This window comes from Sardina pilchardus, chromosome 23, assembly GCF_963854185.1.
Source record: "Sardina pilchardus chromosome 23, fSarPil1.1, whole genome shotgun sequence".
In the NCBI taxonomy this organism is placed as follows: domain Eukaryota; kingdom Metazoa; phylum Chordata; class Actinopteri; order Clupeiformes; family Clupeidae; genus Sardina; species Sardina pilchardus.
The window spans coordinates 16,966,953-16,991,827 of record NC_085016.1 but is presented as its reverse complement, the minus strand read 5'-3'; the positions used below and the strand labels follow the sequence as shown (position 1 = coordinate 16,991,827).

Genomic DNA, 24,875 nt, shown 5'->3' with positions numbered 1-24,875 from the left:
CGTGCAGCACTGCTGCAGCCAATCAACCATGGTGATTTCGTGTCAATCTGGGAACGAGTGCTGCAGAAGTGGCTTATCACAGGTAGACTAATCAGGGCAGCAGGTGTTGGTGCGTTTCATTCCTAATTTGTAACGACCCGGTGACGTAGACTCACCAGAGAAGTGCAGGACTACGTCAGCATTCGAATAGCATTTTGGACCAAAATGCCATGGCATGTTTCAACCTGTAGAGGGCAAAATACAAAATCATATGAAATTTTCTCGGGAAACACAATTTTTGTCAATATTAACCCTGGTAATAGTGTAGTTCACCACTTATGAGTAATTTCAATCAATCAACAACTCTAAAAGCATATTTTAGGGCGCAGTTACACTTTAAGGCGTCTGGAGTGAAGTTTACCATTGTAATATACAGTATATATACTGCATACAGTACGTACTAGCTGGTTACGGCTTCAAACACACGTTATTTATGTATGAAGTTTGTAATAAACAACCGTAGACTCAATTGTGAAATATGTAGGCCTACACAATTGCTATGATATACAGGACATGCATGGTAGGCTACACTACTGTCTTTTTATGGATATAGACCTTGTCCATCTCATCATATCACTGCACAGCTATTGTATCTGCAAGTATTGTCATGAAGAACATTTGATTTGATCGCAATAGCAGCGTTACCCAATGAGAGGTCCTGAAGGACAATGTCTCCATTCACAAGCATTCCCACTGTGACCTTAAAAGGTGGGTCATACACTTCCTACAGCATAATGTTTAAGGACACAAGGGTAGAAATGCTAAAGGAAGTGCCTGGGAGCTCCATGTGGCATTGGTTTTGTTGCCGCCAACGCTCTGTGACTGGGCCTCCTCTTGGATAATTACAGGCTCCTCTTCTGGGTAAGACAGGACAGAACAGGCAGGAAGAACCTTATATGGGCAGGCGGCACAGAGGCACACATGTCTTGTGTGTTGGTCCTGACCTGTCCAGAGCAGACCAGAGAATTTCATCCAAATTCTATTCTAGAACCTGGAAAAGCAAGTGTGCTCTACGAAAACAATAATCAACTCACAGAGCTTCACCATGTTCCTTTCCTTTCCTCCCTCGAGTGCATGTTTTGAGTTTCTGCCACTTTGGAGTAAATACCTCCATGACAAACGTCCTCTAGCACACGTCGCCTAGGCCACGCCCAGACTTAGGTCACACGAATTCAACATAATGAGAAAAATAAGCTCCCTCTGGGAGTTCAATTATTCACTGCAGACATGGATTGTGTTATAAATGATGTTCATTGTCACTTCCATGGATAAGATAGCATCGAAAGATGTAATGGTGATGTTTGTGGTACTAATAGGTTTATGATACATCATCTGTGGAAGATCTCTAACCTCATATACAGATTATAATGAGGATATGTATCAAAATAAATCCACATTGTGACACTATTTGACAACATTTCAGGCCTCTGTACTTCTCAATACTTTCTACTGACTTATGCAGATAACAAATGTTGAAGGGCCCAAAACTGGTGTATGTAGAATAGGGATGAGTCTGCAGAGATGCCTGTGCAAAATGAGCTGATGTTGAGGAGCATCAAGTGCCTAAGGCCTGGACTGGGGAAAAGGTCGCCATCTGCTGGTCAGTAATTGGAAGTATTCTCATCTGTCCTGTGAAATAACGGTATGTGTGTGCGCCACACCAGAATCTCAGGTAAGGCCGTCATAGGGAGGTGGTGTGTTAACCACACACATTACGGAAACAATGAACAGTGTTCTTGCAGCAAAAGCTCTCAGTGCTTTTGGTGGCAAGTCAGACTGCTTGTACAGGTGATGAATTTAATAGCAGTGATGGAACAGACGCTGTGAGCTACACACCTATAGAAGCAGGAAACCCACACTGCTCACACTGCATACAACTCTACAGTTCACCACAAGCCTGCAGGCCGTGTGTAAGTGTGACCTGTTCTTAAGACACGTGTTTTCTTTTCATATATGTCTTGTTGTCCAGCTTGAGAAGAAAATGTTTTGTTTGGTTATTATTGATTTCATGGACCCATGTAGTGCTGGATGATGCAATATCTCTCTCTAATGGTAGATTTCAGATGGCTATGCCTATCTCTCTTTGATGATAGATTTGAGATAAGCTAGACGTTAGAAACAGGCCAGTTTCCTCTCCACCTACAGTAGGCCTACATGTATAACATTTGAATGAGTTACAGACATGTCTAATATTGGCAACATGTTACACTATCCTGTTGGGCAACATTTTTATTTGTTTGGAGTCCATAAATCTGTTTGTGACTGTATATATCTGGCTTTACTTCTATGATACATCAGACAAATTAAGTCCTTACAACAGGATTTTACAGAACATATATTTTTTTTATATGGTGCAACAGTTGTCGTATCTACTGTAGAACCTATTTTGAGTGGCAAACTACTGGATGTAAATGCCCTCTATTTGTAGGCAAAGTTGAGTCTCATAAACTGCTTCAGAGACTTTACAAGAGCAAGCATGGGAGGAGAAGACGGTAAATGTGATGAACAAAGCTGAGGCATCTCAGTTGGTTTATTTGTTTCACGTCATTTACGATCCTTTTTTCAATTACATTAAGTACGTGAGACATTTGTTGGGACCTTCATAGCTAATTGATTTAATGGATATGTACTGAGTATGTGCCTCTTCAGTTCTGAGGTCCAATTAAACCACTGCCATTTTCTCAGAGTTCTTCAGAGTCTTTGTTTGATGTGTTCTGATTAAACAACCCCCACACTCAAACAGGAAAATGGCTTCTGTCCAGAACGATTCCAGTAAAAGTTAAACGAATTTCAGGCACTGGAAAGTGGTCTATTCCCATTTTCTCATCCATACAAACTTACCCCAAAATGGAATCAAAGTATAATGGAATCGCCTGACACAGTGTAGTAAAATATCTCTTGATGTGATTTTATCCCTCTCCCTGGGAGACAACAGTCTCATTCTACAATCTCTCTTTGGCCAAATCAATGTTTCTGAGAGATATTCAGTCAGTGACATAACCAAACATTATGTCTACAAAATTATGTCTTACAAATAGATAGGGTTTCACCCACAAAAATGCTTCCATATCAATTCTAAAAACGCGTTCCAAATTATGAAATGGTCATTGCTCATTGAGTCTTTATATAGGCACATCATAAATAGGCTAAACCAGTAGAGAGCAGTGTTTGCCAATGCTCTCAATCGTAGCGACACACATTTAGGGTGTCCATTCTGCTGGGCGTTGCTTAAGCCAAGACGGCAACGTGCTGAAGCCTGCTGTCAACAGTTGCCCGGGCACAACGTGCTGTTTAATGATGTGCTACTGTAGCCAACGTCAAAGAAGCTGAAAGTTCACAAAGACCATTTGGGTTTGTAGTCTCAAATTCTTGCAGGTTTGTGACAAATTGACTATAATTTGGCGTCTGTGGCTTAAAATAAGGCAACTGCACAACTTTATGTGTTGCAAACCTCTAATGCAGGAAAATGCTTACATGACATAAACTGGTGAGAAGGGGGAAGTTCTACCACATTAATTAGGCTTCCCGTCCCCCACTGCTGTCAGAGTTATGTTCCAGAAGTGAGACACTAGAAAATTTGTTTGTTTCCATGCGTACTCTTGTGTGGTTACTTTACATCTTTGAGAAAGTAACAGGAAGTGGATGTTGCCCACAGCGTCAAACGTGGACTCGACAGTGAAAATGTAGTGGGATGTCGACTTGTGAAAAAGTCGTCAATATTTCCGCTCGAGGCATGTTTAATTATAGCCTCCTTTTCAGGATGAGTGGGAGGGGGCAAATGTTGTTTCTTGAGAAGTAGACAATTAAGTTTCCTTTTCTTCAAAACATTTAAGTTTATGCTTGTGTTTATGTGATTTAGCAGATGCTTTAGTCCAAAGTGACTTCAGTAAACATTACATTAACATTAAAGTTTTAACAGTTTACTGTAAAGTCAAACCTAAAAATAACAATATTTTTAGGCTAGGTAGATAGGGGATTTCCCAGTCGCCAATCAACAACCAAGCCTACATGTACATGTATTTACCATCAAAGACAGAATCACCAACAAAGCAACTTTACCAATACAGAACAATGCCACTAGAGCAGCCCATTGAGAACGCTTCACTGGGGTAATCAAGCAAGAGCCTTCCCACATCGGTGTTTCCTTAAATCCATGATACCTCTAGTTAGAGGTGTCTGTAACCGTCTATGATCCGATGAGCAACATATCCAAATAAAGCTCAAATCCTTTATGAGAGCACCAAGGCCAACGAGTGCAGTACCAGCAAATTCTTCCATCAGTCCTGTTTGTTGCTATGGCTGTTTACGATCCGATCTGCCACATAACTGGACAAACCACGGCACACACAAATGACCAAGAAATAAAACAAATCTTCAAGTCAATCCTCTTCGTTTCTGTGGCGGTTTTTGATCTCATCCTCAACATACCCAGCGACAAGCCCTTGATGCAGACCAGGCACCAACAACTACCCCTCAAGAAACACAGCGGAAAGATTTCACCCATATCAGAGAGTCGATTCAGGCTACAACATGACCCCCTTTCCAGCAGCCTCATAACAATCCTACAGAAGCGTTATGGCTGACTTTGATTCTTCTTTCTTCTGTTACCAGTTCAGCATACGTTATCTTCTTCTGTGTTTGCTTGTTGGTTCTTGCTTGTTACATTTCGTTACATTTCAGATCCATCCAAATGAGTGGTGAAAGTTGCCTGTGGAGATGAGAGGCTTTTGAAATTGATGTTCAATTATTTATTGCAACACATTTTGTTGCCATAGTCATGGTTTCGTTTGAATATGCAACATCCAGGAATCCAAGAAAAACTGGAATCGAGTTGCTGATATCAAATTCAGTGATGCCATACTTGAGTCCAAACCGCAGATGCCTGTGTGGGGGATGGTCCACTGTCAGTGGTCACTGTTCACTGTCACTGTTATGACATGTGTAGGCTCTCCTCCACTATGACAGAAACAAATGCACTGAAACATCCTCCCGGACATCACTATTCTGCCTATTTTTAGTGAGTCAAATGTGAGATGTGAAACATGGGCTGTCGCCTGGACATTTTTGGGCTCTTTTTATTTTTCAGATAGTATGCTACAGTATAGCCTACATACTGTCATGTTTTGCTTTACCCACACCTTTGGTTACAATGACAGTCAGGCTATATGTTGGTCAATGGTGGGAAGGCCAATAGTATGCTGCCCATCAGTGTTTTCACTTTCAATTACTGAGGTGTTAACCAAAGCAGAGAGAACCATACAAATAATCTTGAACAAATAAAAATGAACAGGCTTAACCAAATGTTGATGGACATCATAAAGCTATACAAGCAAAGAACCAACCAAGTTAGGCTACTATAGCCCTGTGATTAGACGTTAGCTACTGTACCTGCCACATTAATTCACTATTTTCTGTTTCTGGCGATGCATCTGATTGGCCAAAAGCTTTTATATCTCGCTGAAGGAGGTGAAAGAGCTAACCATGTGATTGGCGGGTCCCTCACCCACTGTTGATGAGAACAGCTAGTTGGTGGTTCTATAGAATGAGGAACTCAAGGAGTTAACATCTCCCTTCCACTGTGGTCTGTCTTATTCTGGTGTCACAAAAGAGGTAAACTAACAGGAAGGAACTGCAGAACCAATTGCCTTGGGTTAGGATGTACATTATATCATGTATAGTTAGTAGAAGTACAGTTAGTTAAAAAAATATACAGTTATCCTCTATACACTTTCTATAGCACACTCAAGGGTATTCAATACAATATTTAGTTGGTGATTTGTATTAAAATCAGTTTCAAAATACCGTCAGATTCTTTCCATGTTTCATGTTGTGTCAGTGAGAATATATTATGTGTAGCCTACTTGTTTTATGAATGTTCCTCCTACACATGGTGCACTCAGTGCAGTGCAACAAACAGCATGCGTGACAAATGCAGACGCTTGATACCATACAGTATGCAAATGCTTAATGGAGTTTTGATACCTTATGCTCTAGTGCAGGGGTGTCAAAGCGGCCGGATCCGGCCCGCCAACAGGTTTCCGTAAAGAAGTATATCATCAAAAAAGTATATCATCATTCATAAAACAAATCTGATACGCATGCAGAAAAAAAAGATAATGGCCATGACAATTACTATGACACTGAGGTCTCATTCTGACAAATCCGGCCATGGATTTGTAGGAATGTCTATTTGTTGTCAAATATGGTTTTAGTGTACTGCACCCAGAGCCATATAGAGATATAATGTATATGGCTCTGACTGTACCTTATAATATCACACCAGAATACATTTCCTGAGTGTGCATCCAAATGTGTTGATCCTTAACCAACACTAGACATACTCTATGAATGTGAAACCATGAACTTCAGATGCGTAGGTCTGAGGCTTAAGTGCTGTGCATTTTTTAAAAGCATGCTTTCTGCAACCTGCTGTTAAGCTAACTTTTATATGATGCGCGCACCTCAAAATTGCCACTGAAGAATGCCACCGTGGAGCCCCTCCAAAGCACCAGCCTGACGCAGAGAGACCGGTCAGCAGGCCATGTACTGTACGTGTTTTAAATAGCCTCCACATCTGAGCCGGTGTGTGCGCTGGTGCTCAGTCCCAGCTGCAGCCTTGTAATTTGGGCCATTGCTGCTGCTGCTGCTGCTGCTGTGTGGAAGGGCTGTGGTCTGAGCACGCTCAACCCTTGGCTTTCTTTAGGCGTCTAGATGGGAGGGTCTGAGCTCACGCCGGCGTGACATGGAGAGGAAGCGGCCTTGTTCTCACGGCAAACCGCTGACATGAAGCAAGAGCACACGCACGCAGAGCGCTTCAATGGGTGAGTCTGTTGTTTTTAAGTGGGACGGTTGTTGTCATTTGAAAATGGGTGAATGACCTGGTTGATGCGTCGTATGAATGCCGAGATATTATTCTGGTTTAGGCGAGTGTGTGGTCTGAGTGAGATGTATCAGATCGAAGGATCAAAGTGAGTCTTGCAGGGCAGACTCTGGTGCACTAGTAGCTGGACAGGAAACAGAGATCAGAATCAGTAGGTTAAATAAGAGTCCATTTGAAATAGCTTGGCAGAATCGTGGGTTGAGTACAGTAAAAGTGTCACTTTTTATCTAGTATGGCAGAATCCTGGGTTGTGCAATTGCAACTTCTATCTAGGCCATGGCAAGGTGGATTAAAGGCAGTGTATTGTGCCTGGAAATATCTGGACATACTATACATTTTAATTAAAAGACCATTTGGAAAATAAGATTTGAGAGCTTTGGGAGGGTTTTTTTTTATTATTATTTGACGGTACATAACATACCAGTAAGCACATGTATTGAATATAAATAAACCAGTTGAGTTGCTATAATAGTTATTTGGTATTCAAACTAAATGCTTAGAAATGCAATTATTGCCAGTAAAACAGCTTGTGTTTTTATGCCAAATTTACCTTAGCAATTCAAGTTTACTATAACGAAAGACTATATTTCTGTAGAAATATAGTCTTTCACCCCTGGCATGTTGTAGAAATTGTACTTCTAGTTGTACTAGTAAGCATTTCATTATGATCCGTTCAGCTCTGACTGGTACAGCATAGGCTATAGGAAAGACTGATGAAATTGATCCTCACATTTAACACCTATAAGTGACAATGTCAATTTGGTTATATCTACAACTGGACAACATTCTTCTAAAACTGAGTTCAGTGGTGGAAATACTAAATCATACAACAATATTGTTCAGCATATACTACAGGGAGTTTTGACAGAGTTGGAAGAGCCAGGTCGTGCCATCAATCATCAATGATACTGAGAGGATAACTGAGATGATCAGGTGTTCTCTGATTCAAAACCAGACATATCAACAGGTGAATTTTGGCAGTGGGTCTCCAACAAACTATTTCCAACAAATACACCACCTGTATACATTATACATGCTTTGCTCAACCCCATACTTCTTTCTATTTGAATGACTCAGTGTGGACCGTGCGGCGATTGCGGTGGAAAGTCCCATGCTCAGGCCAACTCAGCCCCCTTAGAGCCATGTTGTGAGTATTGTGAGTCTTTTGAGCTGGCCTATTAGACAGAGAACAGGAAACAGCGGCCGTGACATGACGGCTACCAGCGCGGCGTGGGTTAGAGCGAGACAAGGGGCTGGCCGGATATGACAAGCCCTACAGGGCCCCTCACAGTGCACAATCTCCTTTAGACACCCAGGCATTATCAATTAGCTCCCAGACTGTCACCAGCTTCCGTCTGTCCATCCAGCTGCACCGCCTTGGTTGGACTGTAACATGGTTGAGCGGATGCGCGAGACCCTATGGCTCTGTCGGTGAAAAAGAAAGGATTCGCTTGCTCAAATCTCCCTAGTGGGAAAATGTGTCTTGATCGCTATACGTAAGTAGATATTTAGCTGGTTTGTTTTAATTCCAGTCTGCAGTTCAAAAGTGTGTAGCCCTAGTTATCAATGGCAGGATGTGCTGAAAGATATGGGTTTAATTCTACATACTCAGTCTATCTCTTCCTGTAAAGTAACTTTGATTTTTCAGTGAAGGTAAAGCACATCCTATGCTGAGAATATCGGTGAATGTGTGCTTCTGGAATTGGCTTCTTGTTAGTCACAGCTTGTGTCATTGTTGTGGTTTCACTGAACTCTACTGTCAAGGGTTTTTGGTTTAATAATCAGATAAAGTCAATGTGCTGTGCATGTGTGTGTGTGTGTGTGTGTGTGTGTGAGTGTGTGCGCGCTGTTTCTTGATTTAAAATGGCTTCTCATCCAGATGAAACAACAACTTTCAAAAAATACTGTATGGCCTCAGTTTTTGTGGCTTGAGCTTAGCACAAGGCTTTCAGTTTTCTGTTCTCTGAAAGGCTATAATTATTGTTAAGAGCCAACTTCCTTTTTTTAAAGAGGAAAGCACATATTTGGAAGCCAGGAAGTGATGCAGCGGGGGGGAAAGCCATGTGTAACGGAGTGGCAGAAAGACTACTCAAGAATCTGTTTCCGTGGTGCAAAGTCAGACTTTCACAAAGTACAACCTGAAAATAATACACAAAGGAATAGAGAATGTTCCAACCAACGCTTCCTCTTTGTGATGTGCTAGAATGAATGTCCTCAGTAGACAGCTGATGTGTTTATATGCAACTCAAATTGTTCATACAAACCCCTCCAAGTATCCACTCTGGACAGTCTGAACAGTAAACACGGAGCTGTTACACTGTGTAGAAGAGGATTCTGGCTTCCCTTTCAGGCTGTCAGAAATGGAAACGTAACCTCACTGTCTATCAGAGAATGGGGCCCCTCATTTTGAAAGCCATGATGACTTTTGCATAACAGTGTGGAGGTTAGCTGACCTTTCCCACTTGCACAACTTAAATACACTGAAATCTTCATGGACTAAATAGAGCGACAACGTGGGGAGCATTGCTGTACATCCTAACCTCCACTGTTTTTTAATTCTTGCTGACACTCGTGTGGAACGAACGGCCCCAATGTGCGCTCAGGGCAGGCCTGGGTCAAGCTGATTCAGCGTGGTCAGTGGCCTCCGTGAAAGACACGCTTCCCTTTCCTTTAGTCGAGCCGGGGAGTCGGCGTTAACTGATAACGTACATGTTTATATTCCTGCTACAGGCATGTAGTTCACTGACTCTGATTAAGAAGCTACAGTATACTTGACAGTGAATCAGTAGGCTCGGTCATTGACACTGGATCAGTAAGATAGTTCACTGTTTTTGTTCTGTAAAACGCAAGGAAGCCACTCCAGTGTGTACCCTGTTCAAATTGGTCTAACCATGACCTTGACTGCTTACTTTTGTTATTCTGTAGAAGTAGGGCTAACACTTTTTTGAGACATAGGCCTATGCAAACAATTGTATGTCATTACGCAATGAACAACATAATATACAGTATACAGTGTCCTCTGAAATAAGTTACATTCACTTCGGAAATGGCTTTAAATAGTGTGTATGACAAACAACACAACACTACAGCTGATTCAGAGCAGTTCCGTACTAAGCTATCCCTTATGGGAGTCTGTGAATCACTGCAATATTTGTTTGAACTGCTGTCATTGTTATGATGGATCACAAGTGCTTTTGGCATCGGTATCAATTTAGAATACAGCTTTTGAAGTGTAGATATTTTAGAAACATTTGTATCCAGTAGCCTACAGTATTTAGTGTGTTTCTGTATAATTCTACAATTCCCATCATTCACACACACACACACACACACACACACACACTGCAACAATTAATCAATTAATTGATTAGTTGTCAACTTTTCATTTAATCTCCAACTATGTTGGTAATTCGATAATCGGTTTGGGTAATTTTCAAGGAAAATATCTGAAATTTTGCGGATTGCCGATATATTTTGCGTGTGGACAAAACAAGGCATTTGAGGACAAAATTACAAAGTTAGAAAGACGATGTTATGGCGTTTGGGGAATACCAATCGACAATTTTCACAATTTTCTTGTTTTCACCATGTTATCAGTTTAACAACCAATTGGTTATAATCATCAGCTGCTATCGTACACAAGAGAGCTGTTGTCATGGGAGATATAAGGAAATAGAGGGTTGTTCAGAGAGTTCAGTAGTACTCTTTAACTTCTGTACATGCGCTGCATATTACAAAGAGATACTGTAGAATAGCAATGATTTTGCTAACTCAGCAACTTCAGGCCACATTTGGCTTGCCGGTGACAGACACGGAAATTCCTCAAGCTGTCCTCTTGGGTCGTACAGTACTGCTACCTTCCTTTAGAGTTCTACCGATTCCACTGGCCTGCTTGCCACTACACAGGCAGAGACCCAACCCCAGCTTATTAAAGGAAATTAGAGTGGAATAACCCATTACAGTCGTCATCTGATAGTATTCTCTATATGAATGACAACATCTCAGCTCCTAGAATAAGGACAGGAAGGCTTTCTGATAAACAAAAGACAGCTGGTCATGGAGTCCGTGGAAATTAGAATGACACACAGATAAACTTTAAACTGACCCTACTATTGCACAAACTCCAAAGATATCTGACAGTGGTTGTGGTTGACTGGCCAATCGTGTAGTAGGACAACATTATTTGACTGGCTTTAAAGTTAGACAGGGTCTGAGAGGGTCGTAAAACAACCTTTTTGGTTCTGGTTTTTGACCCTTCACTGTTCTACAGTAAACAGTTGTGTAAAAATTATGAATGGTCATCACTTCAATCATTGCAGATTGACCTATTGCTTATGACCTGAGTGAGTGTGCATGGTCATCTTGTATCATGGTTGTATGACTCAATGAAACCCTGGCCACGCACTGTGGCAAAGTAGAATGCTCAGAGTAATGTCATGAAATCTGTTTTGGCAAATAACATTTTAAAACATTTCCAAAGCACTGAAAGAGCTTTTTAGTACTAAAAAGCCAGGTGAAAATGTTGCAGAAATGTTGTTAGAGGTAAAACTACAGCTACAGATTGTGTAGAGTTTTAAATCATTTGTGTTGTATCATAACGTTATGAATTTCATGTCCTCTGTACATATTCTAGACACAGTGGTCATTGTTGTAGATGCGTAAATGAGAATATACAGTACTGTACATTATGTGTTGGGTCATTCTGAATATATTACATGAATATAATAACGACGCGTTGGTTCATTCGGTGACACATTGCTCATTGGTTGTCAGTTGAAGAATTGCTTATTTTGTGTAGATTCATACTTTTTGAAGTAACTTTGACCTTTCAGTGCACAAGTAGATGTTAAGAAATCGTCTGAGCTCCTCATTAAACCTTATGGCCAAACATGCAGACCTCCTAAAGCAAACAGTGGAGTATTGTGTGTGTGTGTGTGTGTGTGTGTGTGTGTGTGAGAGAGAGTGTGTGTGTGTGTGTGTTTGTGTGTGTGTGTGAGAGAGAGAGAGAGAGAGAGAGTGAGTGAGTGAGTGTGTGCGTGTGTGTGTGTCTGTGTGTGTCTGTGTGTGTCTGTGTGTGAGAGAGAGAGGGTGTGTGTCTGTGTTGGTGTTCCTTCCCTTCATTAATCTACTCAGTGGACAACCCACCATTTGAAAAACTGTCACGGGAGTAGAAATGGATGTTGCTTTTGGCCCTTAGCTTCCGCTGGACAGCCCCAACTATTTAGCATAGACTAAACTCATCTTATTATTTCAGTCTCACAGTCCACTACAAGACATCCGTCGTTATCCCTCAAGTTCAGACTGATTTGGAGATAACAGAGAGCTTGAGCCCCTTAAATGTTTCCCGTTAGCAACTCCGCTACTCCGAGGAGTAGCCTGCATTCCTGCGTTCTTCTGAGAGGTTTAAGGCTTTGTTCTGCTCGCAGGGTTAAATTACCCCTGCAATCTGGGCCCATGTTCAGTCAGAAAGCCTGACTGTGTTTGTCCCGCAGCATTTAATCTTCCTTATCCACCCCACCCAGCATCTCCAGGCTCATGTCAAGGGGAAATCAGATACTTCTCGGGTCAGTCTAGGGGATTTTTCGGGCCTCCGTCATCGGGTTTTGGTCTCAGGTCTTGCTCGGAGCTACCCAGCACCGCCGCAAAAATCGAGCAGACCCGCGGCCAAAGTCATCAGGGAGGCAGGAAGTGGGAGACCTAGCGAAACAATCAGCAACTCCAAAGGGGCACGCGCATTCCAGGGGAAGCGTCCCGGCTTCCTGACTGAGCGCGCATCCGCTCTCGGGCTCAGGTTTGTGGGCTTGACGGGGCTCCAGTGCTAACAGCAGCTTTGCGCTGGCTGGCTGGCTTGCTGGGTCCAGGGACTAGGCGCTCTGACTCACACCGGGGCCCTTTAGTTTTGTGGTGGAAAAAACTCTCTCGTTCGCACGCGCACCCAGTCCTCCGCCCTGCCCGAGGCGTAGCGGCAGCAGCAGCAGCGGCGGCGGGAGCGGGAGCAGCAGCAACAGAGCGGAGCGGGAGAGGAGAGGAGAGGAGAGGAGAGGAGAGGAGCAGGATGGGTGAGAATTCCCCAGTTCTGAGCGTGAGGAGACAGAGGAGCAGGAGGTAAGAAGCTCAGTGGATGGAGGAGAGAGAGAGAGAGAGGGGGGGGGCAAAGGGAGCAGACGGACAGCGTTATTCTTAGCGCCCCGCCACTGGTGAGTCAGCGCGGTGACACGTCTGAGCGACTGAGACGGGGCCCCGTGGCCCAGCGTGAGAGGCGCTGTGTGGTCGCCTGACGGCGTACGGAAATATAGAAGACTGAAAGTAATGCGGTTTAACAGCGGCTATCTTCTTGATCTAATTTGCTGTAAATAACCAGTTACCTGAGGCTCTGTGGTCATGTATCCTGAGAGAGTCGAGGAATGGTTGGTTACACATGGCATTTCAGACACAAATGAACGCAGTTTCAAGTGAAAGGCTGTCTTCTTTTCTTTCTCTTTCACCTCATTCATATCTGCATTGCCTTTGTTTACTTTGTGTGTGTAACGGGAGTAGGAGAAACGCTTACAGCATAATGACACGCACTTCTGTTTTCAGTCAAATGACTAAGTATAGATTTCCTCAACATGCTCGGAGCCGAAATGGTGGTGAGTTGGTCTGGGAGGTGCCCTTGGTGAGCCTCTCTCTGATAAACAAAAGATGGGTTTGTGATGAACTCACTGGCCACAAGTGTCTTCTGAAGCTCTGAGGACAAAGACAGGGCTTGATCTTCCACGTAGAGTTAATCCTGCCACAAAGGCGTCTTGTCTCCCTTGTCGCCTGTTTTTGTCGTTGTTGTTGCTTAGATAAGAGGAAACTCGAGAGTAAGCGTTTGCATTCCACCAAGTCATTTCACTGTGCCTGCATAAGATGTGTTTGTGAACCTGAAATTGAGAGAGGCCGTTTTGTCGAGCTCTCTGTCAATGGTCAATATTATATATCAATGGTCAAAATTTGTTTTGTGAATCACCATAAGAGTATCAGAATGCAATTAAATCTTGGCCACAGAATCTGTACATATGTTGTATATAAGTACAGTATATATTTGTATATATACAGTATATGCAATTAGATCTTGGCCACATAATCTATATGTTGTATATACAGTATGTATATATTTGTATATATATATGCAATTAGATCTTGGCCACAGAATCTGAGCATGTTCTGATCAGGCGTTTGTCCACCCTTTCCGTAGAAACATGTCGGCACCTCAGCTTTCCTGGCCCGTCCCCATGAGGGCCATCGGGGCCCAGAACCTTCTGACCATGCCCGGGGGCGTCACCACATCCGGATACCTCCACAAGAAAGGCGGGAGCCAGTTTAGTCTCATGAAATGTGAGTCTTTTGGTCAAGTTTGGTCACTTTTACAAGTTTTGTAATTTTAGGATTCATTAATGTCCCTCATATTTGTAACAATTATATAGTCTTCCAGTAGTCTAAAGCTAAATTAACACATTTTAAGACTCCTGATGTCTGTCTGTTTTGTTTGTCGTTATATCTCTTACTCAGTCCCTTCCGTTTTGTGCTGTTTGAGCATTGTTCGTCTGATAAAGTAAAAATGTAGTACAACGATTGTTATCTGAGGTAACATGTTTTCCTCTTGCTCCTGTTCACAGGGCCCTTGCGCTATACAATCATTCACAAAGGATGTGTATACTACTTTAAAACCAGCACCTCTGCCACGCCACAAGGGGCTTTCTCACTCAGTGGTTACAACAGGTCAGCATGCGACTGAAGCTCACGCGCACACACACACACACACACACACACACACACACACACACACACACACACACACACACACACACACACACACACACACACACACACACACACACACACACACACACACACACACACACACACATAGGGCTGTACAAGCTGTACTAAGTCTGGTTTGTACTAATGCCACTAAGGAACTATAGAAACAAACTGTTTCTATTAGAGGATATATGCTGTTGGACTGACTGAAGCTCCACTGCAGGCATGACTGTGTGTGATAAGTGGATCATTTGTGGCAGTAACGCTGTTTGGAGGAATACCTTCAGTTTGATATAGGCAGATTGTTGTAGTGAGGGAAGGTTTCCACATGAATATGTGATTACAAGGTGATTTTATGCTACTACCTCCTAGACAAATAGGAGTTTCAGCATTACATCCGTGACATTTCATTTACCTCTACCCAACAAGCGTACCTCTGACTCTTTGACACAGGATGCTGTTTGGACTTAACCGCATAACTGTTACTTTTCTTTTATATAGATGGAACTTCCTCTTGAGACATATTATAGTGCCAGCCAGTTTCATTTCAATGCAAATGGCACGGTGGAGCTACATTATGAGTCTTTTTGGCATCGTGAGTTGATGTAATGTGCCCTGTTTTAGTCATCTTTCTGCAGTGCAGAAAACAATGTACTTTAAACCCACTGTAAGTACAGTGGATTATACTAACACATATGCATTGCAACTCAAAAAATGAATATATCTTGGGATAGACATTAGTGTCTTATTATTGACTAAAACAATGGGCAGATTGGCATGATCATGATGAAAACCTATTAGATGATGCAGTAATCTTGTTATGCAACTTGCAATGAACACCAAAACATATTTGCTGAAGATGTTCATTTGCATTTAACTTAAGCCCTTAGGGAACTTAAGGGAATCATAAGGAATGTGTATTATTTTAACTCCTACTGTACATGCGTACGGTTTAATCTTTCAATGTTTCAAATGTACTGAGCCAACTAATGGTATACTGTTAGATACCACTGGCAAGATTTCCCCCGGATTAAGCAAGAAATATCCCCGTCAAGCAGGGTACTTTCTGAAGAAAAGTTTCTGTCCCGGTCCACAGTTCACTCCGTTTCTTCGGTATTTTCCTCCCTGCTATGGGCACTGTGTCAAAGGCAGCGTGGCTAATTATTGACTACAACTTCTCCTACTCGGCGGCAGTGGTGTATAAATAGCCATTTAACATGGTTACATCATGACATGCTGGGTTTTGCCTGCATAGTCTGTTTCCATAGCTAGGCTGTGTAGGCCTAAAGCAAGGCATATCACGGCAAAGAACAACCAAGTAATTGAAGACAGTGAAGGATTGTATATGACAGAAATGCTGAGAGTATGTCCTCACATGTTGTTTTGTGTCTTAAGTTGAACATGTGTTTAAGCATGAAATGGTGAGCGTAAATCAAGTGACAAGTTCCTTAAGACCATACTTCTGTGCAGTGTTATCTGGGTGCGAAAAACAAGTTGCAGAAAAGCACACAGTGTTGCCATGGGACGAATCTGTTTTGATCTTCGTGTTTTGTGATTGGATTGCAGGGTTATGAGAGCAGCGGAAGAGACAACATCAAGTAACGTGTTCCCCTTCAAGGTCGTGCACTTCAGTAAGAGACACAGAACGTGGTACTTCTCAGCTGCCAGCGAGGATGAAAGGAGGGTAAGGGCCTCATCGAAAACTCTACATTAGAGGTGTCTGTGTTCACTAAAGAGGGTACATATGTTGGGGGCACAGAAAAGTTGTTTTTTTTCAGTTCATGATTGCATAATTAATCAATGTATGTTTCAATTTACTTCATTTGTTGACAGAAATGGATGTGTCATTTGAGGAGAGAAATCGACCACTATAATGACCGCAGAGACACCTGTGTTCCAAGGTGAAAAGCACAACCCATAGTGCATTTGTACTCCAGAGTATGTTTTTTTACCCCCATAATGCAGTCCCAGAAGCTCGATGGAGTTTTAAGCCCCCAACGTCATCTTCCAGGCAGCACTGCCACCGCTGACCTAAAGGCACCAAATCCTAAACCTAACCCTAACCCTAACCCTAACCCTAAACCTAACTCTAACCCAAAACCTAACCTTAACCCATGCCTAACCCTAGCACCTTCCAGGCAGTGCTGCCTTGAAGACAACGGCTCAAAACACCAAGAAACATGTTTTTTTACCCCCATAATGCAGTCCCAGAAGCTACTACCGTCTTACATATAGGAAATGGAGGAAAGGTGACCCCTGGGGGCAGCTTGAGCTGTTGCACATGTATGACACATGCTGTGGTGACCGTTTCTGTTCCGAGCAGCTTTCTCTAGGGAGTGAGGGTTTTGGTCATGGAAACAATGCACACATAGTTTCCAATCCCTCAATGTTTGCTTATTGTGCACTTTATCTGCTGCAGGACAACTGTTTTAGATGTCTTGAGCTCTCACTTCCCTCTTTGTTGATGTACTCAATTTTTTGCAAATGACAGCACAAGTGGTGTGAATGGATGGATGGATAGATAAATGTATGGTTGGATGGAGGTTAGATGGATGGATGGATGGATGGATGGGTTAACGTTATTGACTGTTACTGTTCCCCTCGACAGTGACTCAGACTCTGATGCGGAGAGTTTCTATGGGCCAATCGAGTGTCCACTGGACATCACCCATACTGCCGAGAACCCTGAGGGAGGTAAGTTATCTAAAGGTCACCATGAATGTCACAATAGAATGTAAAGGGCTCCTAAGCTGAGGACACACAAGCCAACCTTTTGACCTGTTGCAATGTTGCTGGGAAAGCTCTGTTTCTCAGCAGAGTTTTAGTCATCAGAAAGCAAGTTGTTGTGATCGAGTGACATAATGGACATTGATGTGGTTGCTCAGTAAGATTGTTCAAAAAGTTGCTCCATGTATCATCACTTTTAATCTTCTGATTTTGACACTGGAATCCAGCTGCTGTATTCAAGTGCAGAATCAGAGATTATACCCAATTGTGCAATTACTTGAAAGAAAGTACATGTATTAGTACTTTAATTGGGCTGTGTAGATGTTGAATCTTCATTGGTTATTTTTTTCATTTAGATTACCTGCTAGAGGAGGACTCTGATGAAGAGGATTACCTGAAGCCTGATGGACCATCTCCAACATCAGGTACTATCAATGGAAATGGGGAAACCTTTACAGTGCATATATGAAAATGGGTCTTTCAAGAGGGGTCTAAAGACATATCTGTTCAGTATACACTTAATTAAGTGTTATGGTTTGTATATTATGATATTTGTTTATTTTATTTTGGCTATTGATCAATTGATAATTGACATTATTGTTTATTATTGCTAGTCTTCCCTTTTTTTCAAATGTTCACTGTTAATTTTTAACTATTGTATTGTTTTATTTGTAAATAGCTTTGGACAGAAGCATCTAATCATATAACCACAACCATATCCACAAATCCCTACATTACTGATTCAGGTCAAATGTTAACGTTGGTTGTTTTTATGTTGGTTCTGTTGTTTAGGTCGACCCATTGCGCCTCCTCCCTCGTACCCCCCTCCTCCCGTGCCCTACCACCCCCACCCAAACTCGCTGTCCGCTCTCTCTAAGGGCCCCCCACCGACACCTCCACCCATCCCGAAGAAGCCGCCCCCAGGCTACCCCGTGCCCTCCCCGTGTAGCCTACCCCCGAACTTTCCCCCGCCAATGCCCCACATGCCAATACCCCACATGCCCACATCCCCTGTGCCCAAACCCGCGGCCTTGCGGAGCCCTACCCCTCCATCCCTGGAGAGCCTGAGGAAGATCAGCACGCGGACGGCCTCCACCATGCCCCTGATGGAGTGCCGGGAGCGGAAGCCCATCCCCTCCGAGTTCGCTCCAGCACCGGCAACTCTTCCCTTTGTCAAGAAGCCCCCTCCCTGCGCTCCACCCAACAGACCTCCTCCTCCTTCTGTATCCAACCACTCCCACATGCACAAGCCCCCACCCTTGCTGCCCAGCACAGGTGCCAAGCCCACCTCGCCCAACCTCTCTCTGGTCAAGCCCAAGCTAACCCCTCCCAAGCCTCCCATTCCGGGCCAAGTCAAGCTCACTACAAGAGGACCTTCACTGCAGTAAGCACCTTTTTTTAATGTCTGTAGAACAAACACGGCTAAAGTACACCCATGGCCCATGTTACATAAAGGAGTTATTTTCACAGGGTTAGATTTATGTCTGAGCCGAGGTATTTATATGAGATGGTAAAGATACAAAAATAAATAAGCTTTAAATGTAGAGTACTTGCATATAAAATCTACATAAACATCTAAAGGAACTGGAAGAATAAACTGAAGTTTATTCTTCAGCTGAACTTTTGATGGCCCTCAGCGAGGAAGTGTTTTTCACAACATGACAGAAATAGTCGTTTTTATTTCTACGAGGCCGTAAATGTCATGTGTGGGTCCACCAGAAATGGGAATGAGGTCATGGTCAACACTTGCCTTTCTCTCCAGAAGATCTTCTCCAGATGGGCAGAGCTTTCGCTCCTTGGGGGATGAGATGCCCAGCGTGGTGAAGAAGCTGGCCAAGCTGAAGAGGGGAGGAGAGGAAGACTCTGATGACGACTACGAGAATGTAAGCGAAGCTCTCTCTCACACACATACATACTGTACACACACATGCATGTGTCTCAAGCACACACTTACATGTAACTGCACACAGACACATACATACATACAGTACACATGCATGCATCACACACACACACAGACACACACACACACAAACAGACACACACACACACAGACACATGCATGCATCGCACGGACAGACACACACATATGCACACACATACATACACATACATAATGTACATACACATGCATGCATCGCACACACATAAAAGCACACGCACATACAGTACGCATGCACACACACACACACACACACATACACATGCATGTGTCGCACGCACACACACACACACACATACACACACGCACACACATACACATTCACACACATACACATTCACACACATACACATTCACACACATGCACGCACACACACATGCACGCACACACACACAGAGGGGCTTCCTGTCCACACTGTAGCTCAGCTGCACACTCGCACACTTTTTATGTGTGTCAACCATAAAGAGGCTACAGAGAAACCATGGCCTAAACTTACTCTGGAGGAAACCAATATATGCCATACTGTACACCGACACTATTTCAAAATGAGACCTAAGCTCTCATATGTGGTTTACATGCACAGTGAGAGAGCAGAGAGCACATCACGTGAAACATTTAGCACAATGTGTTGAGCAAGATTAGAACTGTTAGGAACAGGTTAGGAACATTGTTGGGGTTGATTTGACACGATACTGAACCATAGGGGTGCACTCATGTGCCACAGAATGTATACACAGAGTTAGGAATGTGAATGGGGCATCTATAGTTTTTTGGACATTAATATAGTGTTTGCAGTGTTTGTTTAATGTTTAATGTATATCTGTTTTCATTTTCGCCTTATGTATATCTGTTTAGGTGCAACTGCCAGATTCTGTATTTGTGGAGACAACAGAAACCAGCATTGTTGAAAGGTAAGGCCTTCCAGTGTTTGCCACAACATAAAGCTCTACAAGAGGGTTTTTTTCTTGTGCCAGTATTGTCACAGGATGTCATGACTTGCTATTTATGTCAGAATACCACCAAATCAACAATACACTATTTCCATCACCAGCCGGGACTGTTGACCTTTGACAGTGTGGTGTATGAACTATTGCCTTGCAAAACTGTTTTTGCAAAAATGCACGGATGTTAGTATATGTTAAATGACAGTGTAATTTACGTCAGTGAGTATATTTGAAAATCAATGGAAATTCCACTGTTATTTCAATGTGCAAACATCCTGATGTAGGCAGATGCGAAACCCCGTTTCTGCTCTGCCACTATACTGCCACCCAGTGGTGCAGGAGAGGAGTTACATAAACAAGCCCCTAGGGGGAGCATTGGCTTGCACCATTCACACATTTTAGAGAGCACTTTGCTTGCCTAGCAGTTTGTTTGGAAAAGTACATAGATCATGAATAATTCTAACCCTAAAAGGTCTCTCTAATAGGACTCTTGTGTGTGTGTGTGTGTGTGTGTGTGTGTGTGTGTGTGTGTGTGTGTGTGTGTGTGTGTGTGCACAAAGGTTCTCATAGTGCCCTCTGGTGCTTAAATTAACCTTCCTTTGTTGTCTCCTACAGAATGTTTAAAGATTGGTGTGGTAGCTGTCCGCAAGATGGACTTTACTGCTTCCGCAAGTCAGGAACTAAAACATCTAAGGTTAATTTATCTCAATGCTATTATATATACTGTATTGTACGTGTGTGTGTGTGTGTGTGTGTGTGTGTGTGTGTGTGTGTGTGTGTGTGTGTGTGTGTGTGTGTGTGTGTGTGTGTCTGTGTGTGTCTGTGTCTGTGTGTCTGTGTGTCTATGTGTGGGAGAGAATTTGCATCTATTCACCACTCTTGTTTCTTCAAACATAGGTGCTCGTTGTGTGGGATGTGAGCTTAATGAAAGCAAGGAACTACAGGCTCTTTGAAGAGGTGAGTTGTCATGGGAATAACATCCGTCATCACTCTAAACTCAGACCCAGACTAGGTGATGTGTTAAATTCAAAACAACCGTGTATCATGTAGTGATGATCTATTTAACAGTGCAATACAGGTACCATGACATCCTAATACAGCTCAGTGGTCATCACGTGTATAGCCTGTATGTCACCCTGACCTCACACCTGCCTGTTGTTCCTCCCCTTCCCAGGATTCAAAGTTCTTCCTGGAGACGGACTGCACCTTTACCTCGCTGGCCGAACTGGTGGAGTACTACCACGGCAACCCGCTTCCCAACCACGGTTCGCTCTGTTTGCAGAAGCCTTACGGCTACACTCCACCTAGGTGACCTCACCTATCCGCCGCCAAGGGACTCATGTCACCAGTGACTAACTAGCTGCCTGCCAGCCTGCCTGTGCACAGCGGCTCCAGACTCCCATGCCTGGAGTCAAGTGCCCCCTCCAGGTTGAGACTTGTCACTACATCTACGGATGGCCCCATCATCTGTCATGTGGGAGGACACATATAGTGTGTGTGTGTGTGTGTGTGTGTGTGTGTCATCGGATTCGATGGACAACCACAAGCAAGTGTGTGTGTGTGTGTGTGTGTGTGTGTGTGTGTGTGTGTGTGTGTGAGAGGGAGAGAGAGATTGTGTGTGTGTGTGTGTGTGTGTGTGTGTGTGTGTGTGTGTGTGTGTGCGAGCGCTGCAGGGAGGAACAGGACACACTTCCCTCTGAATACCCACATTCTCCGCAGTGGACTGAAGAAGGATCTGCAAACTGCTAGGGGCGATGAATCATGTCAGATTTGTCGTGGGGTTGAAAAGGCCAAGGGCTCAAATGCCAAGGCAATACAAACTGCTGTTGACAGCCTTGACCGGACTCTGTTAAAAAGGTCAAGCTGGAACAGATGTTCAAGAAAGACAAAGCAAGGAGCATTAAGAGGACATCACAGTGTTGTGTTGTGTTGTTTGTCAGCTGGTTGAAATGAAAACGTGCGTGTTCTGTGCGTATTTGAATTGAAACGCTGCACATAACATAACAGATCCACTGAGGTGTGAAGCCTGGAGCTCATTGAAGAAAGACTTTTGAATAGCTGGGGGGACATTTAATGTGTCCTAAATATTCATATCAGAAGGATGTTTTCTATTCTAAGTTACAGGTTCATGTACTGACGCTCTTCTGTAGCTCTGCTACTGGAGCAACTTGCAAGTAATGCCAAGGTCATCGAGTCCAGGCACACAGATACTGATCAAACGCAAACCTTCTTTGTACTGATTGTGAATACATGCATTTGGAAGTGTGCTGGCAAAACTGTATGTACATGTACATTATCACAGTATATTTTAATAATAATATGTATAAATTAAAGGATTTGTATGCTAAATCTGAGCTCAGTACCAGATTGTCTTACATTTACTCATCCATGAGCAAAAATGCCAAATGTCTAGTATCATAAATCAAATATGCAAAGAAGCAGCGTGATGAGTAGATGAAACAGGCTGTCTAAATTGGCTCCCTCATCCCTTTTTCTTTTCAACTACACAAATGTTACACGTTGCATTTGATTTGCTGGAGCACACATTTAACAATACTAGATTGTTGTACTTTTCAGCAAATAAATGGGATTTAGCAAAGGTTAGAGGTTAAGGTATATTGTAGGTTCAGAATGAAGAAAGTATATATTGTTTTGCATTATGCATTGCGGTGCTGAGTCAGAAAGAAAAGCGTTCATTAAGATGAACTGAAACAGTAGACATGTCCACTCTAACAATGAACAAAAAAAGCCTATTGCAAAAGGCAGTGAGATGAGCACAAGACAACAAGGAGACGGCAGACAGAGGACAGACTGGAGGGTATCACAGTACATGATGGAGACAGGCTGGGGGATCCAATCCCACACAGATGCATACATACCAACTGGTTAACATTAAGATTTATTCATCAGTAGATACTGTTGTTGTCCAACATGATTGATATATATCAACTATATTACAAGGGATTACATTGTCCCCGGAGCAACTTGAGGTTAAGTGCCTTGCTCAAGGGCACAACGGTGGAAGCTGGGGATTGAACCAGTTGTCTTATGTATAATTCTCTCTATCAGATAAACTACAATGTACAGGCTCACAAAAGATACTGTGTTCATGGGGGTGCCGTGGTGCAACTAGTCACAGCGTCCATCCCACATTTGGGCCCAGGTGCCCACGGCAACCAGGGTTTGAGTCAGACCCAGTCATTTCCTGAACCCGTCCCATGTCTCTCTCCCACTCGCTTCCTGTCACTCTATTCACTATTCTATCTCAATAAAGGCAAAAAAGCCCCATAAAATATCATTAAAAACAAAAAAAATGATGGTATGGATGGTATGGAAAAAGATGGTAGGCCTGGCCCACATGTATAAGACTTCAGTAGACCTTTGCCAGATGAGAGCTGGAACTTAGCTGCTCAGGAGATGATATTCCCTAGCCTGGGTGTTCCCATGCTGCCTTGCGCACAATTTGATTCACGCTGCTAAGGCAGCCTGGAAACTACTGCCCTAATTTTTGCCTCAGACAGGGGACCAATCACAGAACAGGGGTGAAAGCAAGACGATCATGAGCTATGCACAGACGCATTCGATAGACATCCGTGGCACCCAATAAACGGATCTGGGCATTTTTTCAAATACGAGAAAATTAACGTCTGGTTTCCAGACCACGTCTCATTGAGAAGTGGTGGCGCTAGCCAGGCTAGATATTCCCATATCAAAAGAACATTTTATAGGAGATCCCCTTATTATCTCGGCAGTTTTGATCAAAAAACATGAGTTCATGCTTAAACATTTTTTTGTAAGATTTCTGTATGTTTCACTTAGTTAGTTGATTTTGCCCTTTGTCCACCTTTTAAACTAAGAGCCCTGTGTGTTCATTGCTCTGCAGTATAATCAGGGGTAGGTCAGTTGTTTACAGAGCATGCCTTTACAACCACTCCAGGGTTGCTATGTTCCATTTGTTGACTTTCCTTAATCCCCGCCTGTCTTTCGTATACCTCTACTCTTTGTCCCCTTGTTTCTCTACCATGCATTTTCACACAGAGGTTAAACTAAAGGCAAGGAAATTAAATTCAGGGTATCAAGTACTGTATGGCATTGCAAGGTGATTTTGTTTTTGCTGTGCTTGGATTCATTTGAATGGTCTCAAGAGTGAGTGGCCTATTGATCTCAGAGAATTAGCAAACATCTCAGAAACATTCTGATCCTTGTAGGCTGCAGGCAATTCCTAGAGGTGATAGATCCCACCATTCCCAGATATCTTAGTCCTCCAGCCATGAATCCTCATTATGTGATCCCGACCAGTGTAAACACAACACATTCCATTTAGTCAATGATACCCTGTGTCTGATTTCATTAGCTAAATGGGGTGTTTAAGGAAACAAGATAGTAAAACCATCCTATTCTGTGAAGACATTCAGTGTCTGAGCAACCAGATAGGCCTATGTTCAATACACTGAATGTTTGTCTTATTACACATGTTTATGATTCAGTATGATCCACTTTCAGTAGCCTATTTTCATTAAATATTATCTGACAAGTACAATAGCAAACAGTGTTAAA

General features: G+C 43.0%; 1 protein-coding gene across 5 annotated transcripts; it reads left to right on the top strand.

Annotated features, from left to right (window-relative positions):
• The first annotated feature begins 6,524 nt into the window (after positions 1-6,524).
• Positions 6,525-22,666, top strand: sh3bp2 (SH3-domain binding protein 2). Of its 5 annotated transcripts, XM_062527359.1 has the most exons (15): positions 6,819-6,860; positions 7,763-7,886; positions 7,997-8,066; positions 14,139-14,278; positions 14,560-14,662; positions 16,271-16,388; positions 16,538-16,605; positions 17,313-17,398; positions 17,788-17,856; positions 18,224-18,815; positions 19,194-19,314; positions 20,230-20,285; positions 20,934-21,012; positions 21,216-21,275; positions 21,493-22,666. In XM_062527359.1, the coding sequence occupies exons 3-15, from the start codon at positions 8,062-8,064 to the stop codon at positions 21,628-21,630; spliced, it is 1,635 nt and encodes a 544-aa protein (XP_062383343.1). In that variant the 5' UTR covers positions 6,819-6,860; positions 7,763-7,886; positions 7,997-8,061; the 3' UTR covers positions 21,631-22,666. The 5 variants fall into 5 exon arrangements, with proteins under 5 accessions (XP_062383342.1, XP_062383343.1, XP_062383340.1 ...); XM_062527358.1 differs by lacking the exons at positions 7,763-7,886; positions 7,997-8,066 and having other exon boundaries at positions 6,525-6,860; XM_062527356.1 differs by lacking the exons at positions 6,819-6,860; positions 7,763-7,886; positions 7,997-8,066 and adding an exon at positions 8,218-8,415 and having other exon boundaries at positions 19,197-19,314.
• The last annotated feature ends 2,209 nt before the right edge of the window (positions 22,667-24,875 follow it).

What these genes read in the sequence shown, in the direction of transcription:
- sh3bp2 (XM_062527354.1), top strand. Translation starts at nt 8,339, where the DNA reads ATGGCTCTGTCGGTGAAAAAGAAAGGATTCGCTTGCTCAAATCTCCCT. An exon ending in CCAGCGAGGATGAAAGGAGG is followed by an intron (nt 16,389 to 16,537) that starts GTAAGGGCCTCA and finishes ATTTGTTGACAG; the next exon opens with AAATGGATGTGTCATTTGAG. An exon ending in TGCCGAGAACCCTGAGGGAG is followed by an intron (nt 17,399 to 17,787) that starts GTAAGTTATCTA and finishes TTTTTCATTTAG; the next exon opens with ATTACCTGCTAGAGGAGGAC.